Source organism: Melanerpes formicivorus, unplaced genomic scaffold (assembly GCF_026170545.1).
Source record: "Melanerpes formicivorus ecotype bairdi unplaced genomic scaffold, bMelFor1.0.p_v2 SCAF_28, whole genome shotgun sequence".
NCBI lineage: Eukaryota > Metazoa > Chordata > Aves > Piciformes > Picidae > Melanerpes > Melanerpes formicivorus.
The window spans coordinates 5,971,533-5,978,593 of NW_027142380.1; the positions used below are offsets into that span (position 1 = coordinate 5,971,533).

The following is a 7,061-nucleotide window of genomic DNA, read 5'->3' on the forward strand; positions in this document are numbered from 1 at the left end:
GGTTTTTCTTTGCAGAAGGCAGAAAATGACCCCTGAAAACAAGATGCCTATTATCTCTTTGTCATCTCTCAGAGCAAAGGAAAAAGTGTGGATGGAACAGTGTTCCTTGACTCAATTTTCTCCTGCAGTGCAGTTGTTGCAGCAAACCACTCTATGTTCCCAACTGATCTCTCCAAACTGAAGCACCACTGGAAGACTGTGCCTTAATGTATGTGCCTTGCAGTGCAACTAAAAGGAAAAACAGCCAAACTTCTGGCCTGTCCTTATCAGTAAGGCCACACTTTCCTCACTGAAATTGAAATGGGGGATTTAAATGGAGGAATAGGATATTAAAAAAGTAATAAGCAATGTAGAATAATAGAATCAATAAGGTTGGAAAATACCTCAGAAATCATTACGTCCTACCTATCACCCAACACCTCACGACTAACTAAATTATGGCTTCAAGTGCCATGTCCAACCCTGTTTTGAGCACCTCCAGGGATGGTGACTCTGCCACCTCCCGGGGCAGCACGTTACAATGGCCAATCCCTCTGTGAAGAATTTCTTCCTAACATCCAGCCTAAACCTCCCCTGGTGCAGCTTGAGACTGTGTCCTCTCGTTCTGCTGCTGGTTGCCTGGGAGAAGAGACCAATCCCCTCCTGGCTACAACCTCCTTTCAGGTAGTTGTAGACAGCAAGAAGGTCTCCCTTGAGCCTCCTCTTCTCCAGGCTAAACAACCCCAGCTCTCTCAGCCTCTCCTTGTAGGGCTTGTGCTTGAGACCTGTCCCCAGCCTCATTGCCCTTCTCTGGACAAGTTCAAGAGTCTCAATGTCCTTCTTAAATTGAGGGGCCCAGAACTGAGCACAGTACTCAAGGTGTGGCCTAACCAGTGCTGAGCAGATGGGTACAATGACTTCCTTTCTCCTGCTGGCCACACTATGCCTGATGCAGACCAGGATGCCATTTGCCCTCCTGGCCACCTGGGCACACTGCTGGCTCATGTTCAGCTGGCTGTCAACCACGTTATATTTTTGCAACAGTTCAGTACTTCTGCAGTCTGTCTGCAAATTATATAATTTAGGAATAGCTTTTTTTTTTCTTTTCTTTTCTTTTTTCTTTCCCCTGTGAAATTGTCCTGCTCTTAACTCCCCCAACCCTCATCATATAAACTATCTTCAGGCGGTAGCCTGAGTCTAGAAGTGATTGCTAGAAATTTAGCGGCTTCATTAATATGCAGATATGTGGTCCAATCTATTCAGTATGCATTATTGTGTTTCATTTAAATTAAATACTTACAGAGTGAGTGCTCCTAACTGAAAAAAAAAAAAAAAATCCTACAAACATATTTCTTCATTTACCCACAGGAGTTATTTTAATTAGCTTGTGAGGGGAGTACCTTATGGTGCTGCTTCCAGTAGAATTTTGCTTTGTGGCTTTAAAATATCATTACAGAATCCAATTGAGAAAGGCAAGATGACATGATGTGCTTAACAACTGCCTCTTGCATTTTCCAAGCAGAAATTGTACTTCAGAATCCCTAAAACTTTGCTTGAATCCAGTGCTGCTGTGGCAAGCATAGCAACATAAATATCAGGCAGTAGAAGCAATGAGATCCTGAAACAGGCATTTTTTTTCCCCTTTGTTTTGTCATTTCAGATGGCATCAGAGAAAGAGATTACACTATAGTCTGTACTGACCCTGATCCAGGTTGCAAGACTGAGCCCTGTGTGTCTAATTTATGTAGTTAAGGAAGTTATGAAAGCAGAAGAAACAAGACAAACCAGTCAACATCTTAGATATATCTGTGGTGATTAAGCCAAAAGCCAAAGCCAAGTCACCATGGGTTGTAAGCTCTAAACTATTTTAATGAAGGCTTTTCCTTGCACTAAATAGATTTACATGAGGCAGCTGCTCTCCTGACAAGGAAAGCATTCATGTTTATGATTTAAAATACCTATTAGTACATTCTTCAAGACCCAGAGTAAATCACATATAAGCATGAGTGTGTATGCACATATCTCTATATGAATAAATGTATATGCACATGTAAGCTTACAGTGTACTCTATCAATTCAAAGCTTGGTTCTCAGCTGTGCTGAATACTGATTACTGTTAGAAGAGCATGGACAACACTTCCAGAGAAGGCTTTTCCAGCTCATCCTCCACACCTTCCTTTTCACACATTTATTCCTGTGTTTAGTGGTTTAGCATACCTCACTAATTAAGTTGTCAGAGCCAAAGATAGAAGGCTCATGGCCTCTGTAAATTGATTTGTTTTCTATTGATGGTCAGAGCAAGTGGCAAGCACTGGAAAGAAAGAATTTTGCAATTCAATTTTTGGAGCAGTTCCAACACTTTGTTTTAACCCTTATTCATTCCATCTAAAAATATATATATATATTTATTTGTAGAGGATAAGATTCAATGCTTCCCTTAAAAATGCAAGGCTCTCAGAGCTGTACTAGGAGCTGGTTGGAGATCACCTCACTATGTTTCAGCAAAGCAGCCAGCACCGGGAGAAATGCAAGAGCAGGAGTCTCAGTCTGAATGCTGGGAGATGGTGCCCACAAAGGCACAAAAATGCCTGTAAGAACTAGAGCTGCTGAAAGCCAGGGAAAAATGGTTCTTGGTGTATTGCATGTTTTGTCATTCCCCATCTGAACAAGGGAGTCATTCACAAGCTCTTGACATTAAATTGATGTCTACACACAACTGACTGTGCACCACATGGCAGAAATCCTTGAGGAGCACAGTTCTTTTCTCCAGAGCTTTCTGCACAAGCTCACAGGCAAACTGCACTTGAAAATGCCCTTTTTATGCAACCCACACCAGTAACACCTTGCCCTCATGTACTAGCCCTCTAAATACAGTTTGTTTTTTTGCTGGTACTCTGGAGGATGGGGCTAAAGCACTGAGCACTTAGGGATTGGCAGAGCAGCTCAACTCAGAGCCTCCCTTCAGCTCCACAGCCTGCACCCTCCATTATAGCCTATGCACCATTGGGCTTCCAGAGTAACTCTTGGTTTACCATACATTTTGCCATCAGAGAAATGCAGGCCATTTCATAGTGCCCTAAAGGACCTGAGCATCACGGTTCTTAGCAGCCATCTCTCCTTTCATGCTACACCAATAACACCTGAGATGTCCCTGGCCCTTTGGCACCGTGGTCCCCTGTCATTCCCTGCTCCAACACCAACCACAAATTCTTGAGGCAGTGGTCAAAGGGATGTTCTCATCCCCATGAGTGAAAACCCAGCAAGAGACCAGAAAAAGGCAACTGAGGGAAGGAAGCAAATAGTCAACAGACCCAGAGTTCTGTTTTCTTTTTTCAAGCTGTCCAACTAGATTAATATGTCAGATGATTTCTAGATTAAGTTTTTCTTTAGAGCAATGAAGAAACCTCTCTGTTGTTGTGATAACAGTCTCTGTAATTAAGAGGTCAGTTCAAAGCAGTAGAGCATAAGATAGTAAGGATCTCTGGCTACAAGACTTAGTGCTGCATTTCATTATATCACCTGGTGCTTAGCTAATAATTGTAGCCCTGATTTAATACCTGCATGTATTCAAGTCAATTTGAGTTTCATTGCTAACATAGTTATCTAGCAAAGGGCTGGACCACTTGTGCCTGTCGGTGTGTATCAGTAGAGGAAAGAAACAAAAAATCTCTCCCCAAGAGAGCTATTTCTGCTTCTGGTCAGTCATCCTTAAAAGACCTCTGGGTAGTATTGTTTCCTCTTCAAGCCATTAGTGTGCTCTTTCATATCAGTTGTGGTGTTGGTCATAAAAAGTTATGGTTTACAGTCTGTTGCAGGTTATGTTATCTCACCTCGGAGTAGATGAAATCATTCAGACATTCCCATCTCTTCTATAGCTTGGTCACTCCTATCCTGCCCATACTTGGGCAAGTGGTTTGGTGGAGGTGCAAATGAACCTGAGAGATAGATCCTTCTGCGTGTTCTTGTTTAGCAGATGTTACTAGCATTACTCTGAGAAGACAAATATGGAAAGCTGAGGTTAGCATGGAGCCACGACCAAAGCTGTCCTTTCATCTCCTATCCAGGGGATTGATGCACATCCAGGATCCCCCCCAAGACAGGATCTCACTCCAGGCCTGCCTCTTGCACATCCTAAAATCCCTGCAGCCTCAAGAGAAAAGAGCCTTCTCAGAATATTGTCATTTAAGACCAGCTATTGTAATTTAAGCTCAGCTATATCATGAGCAGGGCAAAGTGCCACGAAGCCTGTCTCTTTCTTTCCTCTTGCAACATATTTCCTGTAACTCTTTCCCCCTTTCTTCCTACAGATCCACCCGAGGACTTAACAGAGCAACGGCTGCATGGAGACAGTGAAAGCCCTGCTGATTTATGAGGACAAAGTATTGAAAGTTTAAAACCATCTCAGCATTTACAAGCCAAATGGATTTTCTTACTTGCACTCTGACTGTTTACCAGATAACAACAGTGGCTTTACTGTGCGAACGAAAAGTATTCGGTGGAAATAATGCCCCCTGCTTTTTTTTTTTTTTGACAGCTGAGAACAAAAACGAAGAAAAATGGTTCCTTTGGGAAAGTTTCCAAGATTGAAAAGTACAAATAACAGTATGAGTTTGGATCTACAACTTACTTTATACCAGTTAAAGTATATATATATATAAATATATATATATTAAAATATGATATTTTGAAATAAAAGCCTCACTCTTCAAGAAATTAACTAGTACCACACTTTGCTGCAGCTGCTGTAAATTCTTCTTTCTTTCTTCTTTTTTTTTTTCTTTCTTTCTTTTTCTTTCTTTTTTGTAATGGTCTGGAAGATTCCCTACCTGTTTCAGAGTGAATACACGACAGTGAAGAGGCAAAGCAAACCTGCTGCAGTACAAGGACGCCCTAAGAGCTCCACGAATCCTACCGATGTGGCACCTGGAGCCTCCCGTTCCCTTCGGCAGAATTTTGAGGGCATTTCGTTGTTCCACTTTGTGTTCTGGAGGCTTTTCCCCTTGTGCAATACTAGCATGCTGGCTTTGCTTCATTAACCATACTTGATTGATATATTACAATGATAATTCTGTCCTCTTCCAAGAAAATATTTTTAGAGCTGTTAGATATTCCATGAAGAAGAGCTGGACAGCTACTGAGTGAAGTACAGTATGTATTAAAAGTTTATTTGGCAGTTTGGTAGACTGTGAGCTCCCTTCTTATTAAAGATGTCCTGTACATACAATGTCTTCAGACTTTGTGTAGCTCGTAGAGACTACAGTAAAACCCCAGTAAGCAACTCCAGAGCTTTGAGTTGTTGGCTCACTAATTCTTTGAAACAACAACAAAGCTATTTCTTTCCAGACCAACATGCAAGAGGGCTTTGACATGGTTTTGGGGGTTTTTAATGGGTCCATTTGTAACTGGTGAACAAGCATTTTGGCTTGAGTGAATGCCTCTGTGGACACCTTCAATGCCCAGGCACACCCACACACAAAGGGACTCCCTGGCTGCATGTTCTTACCCCACACCACTCACAGGAGAACAACCTAAATTTGAGCTTCCCTCCTTGCAGGCCAGGCTAATCCTCATTGAGAGCATTTGCCACCACCTAAAAGCAAATATCTGGGCAATTCCATGGCACAACAAATGCAAAACAGTTTGTGGCAAGCAAACTGTGTCTGAGCCCTGCTTTCATTTCCAGGAATGAACTCCTTTCAGTCTAATTTTGATTTGTTTCTTACTAAGATTAATTCAGCTGAGGCAAGATGCTCTTCAGCAAGGATGCATTCAGAGACGTTGACCTGCTCACTGCAAGTGATTTGAATTCACATTTGTAGCTAAGCTGTTGCTATTCCCCGTGCAGCCTCGCCTTTGCATTGGTGAAGAAAGATCAGATCTGAGGGTGGAAATGTGCAAGCCTAGTTCACATTCCCAGGCACTTTTGTGGGCAGTCAGGGGATTTATTCGTGTGGAAAAGCATCTTGCTGTCACGCATAAGTCTGTGCAATCTGCCCTTCAGTATGCCTAATGCTATCAAATCAAGGAGGAACAGGCAATTGTAAAATTTGTTCTATCCAGTCCAGCTTCATTTCTTCAATATTTCCAGTTTCCTTTTGGCCTGCTTACCTGTCTCTCACAGGACCCCCTTGGCCATGCTAATCACTTCTAATCCAATGCTGGGGAAGTACCGTACTTTCCCAGCTTAGAGTTGGTCAAAAATCTCCCACTAACCTTCTTTCTCCTTCAGGGCAACCACTTCAATCTCTGATGCTTGAAGAGGCAGAAATTTGTCACTGTAATTACACTGTATATTAAAGCAGCTACATGACGTGTCACGCCATACTCCATGCCAGCCTTCCACGCAGGTCCTTGCCTGATGCTCACAGTGGAAATGAATATGCTGTTTTCAAGTGCTGCTATTATTTCCCTTCAAAAAGATATTAAAGGGAAAAGTGTCCAGGGAAGAAACTTGTTTTAATTCTGTGCACAGAAAGACCAAATAGAAGCATGAGCTTCTCCACTAGCTGTAGGTCCTAGCACAGGGACCTCACTGGTGGCACAGATGGATGGGCCATGTATTCTCTGGCTGTAGCCAACTGCCTAACCACTAAATGCATCTGGACTTAGACTATGTTCCAGATATGTTATGCCATGGCCATGTGTCCATAGAGCTATTCTCTCAATTCGGAGACAACCACTGCCTGCCTGGTTACCCACAGATAAGTGTGGTCCCAAAATGAGACCATCTGACCAGTTCCAGGCTCACCTGCCACAAAAGTAAGGAGAAGCTCCTCCAATACAAATCCTTAATGTTTCTTAATTTTACTAGAACAGCATTGTAAAAACCCAGGACACTTTAGAGTTATGAAACCCTTGGTGCACTGAGAGATACATTCTGCCACCAGGAGATAAGCTGAATAAAAGCCAGGACACACTATCATCCCTTTACCATGAGGAACTGAGGCATGTGAAGCTAAATTGCCATTCAAAATCACATTGGAGGGCTATGGAAAGTTGAGCAGCAAGTATAATTCTCTTTCCTTATTCCCAGTCTACTGACACCGCAAGATGCAAACTAACCCATGACCCTGAGGTACCTC

At 42.5% G+C, this 7,061-nt stretch overlaps 1 protein-coding gene across 2 annotated transcripts in view; it reads left to right on the forward strand.

Moving 5' to 3' along the window:
- Positions 1-4,436, forward strand: part of TAFA1 (TAFA chemokine like family member 1) — a 280,600-nt gene extending 276,164 nt beyond the window's left edge. For both annotated transcript variants that reach the window (XM_068154321.1, XM_068154322.1), the window contains exon 5: positions 4,287-4,436. In XM_068154321.1, coding sequence (XP_068010422.1) covers positions 4,287-4,304 — 18 coding nt within the window. In that variant the 3' untranslated portion in view covers positions 4,305-4,436. The remainder of the gene's footprint in view (positions 1-4,286) is intronic.
- Positions 4,437-7,061: the final 2,625 nt, after the last annotated feature.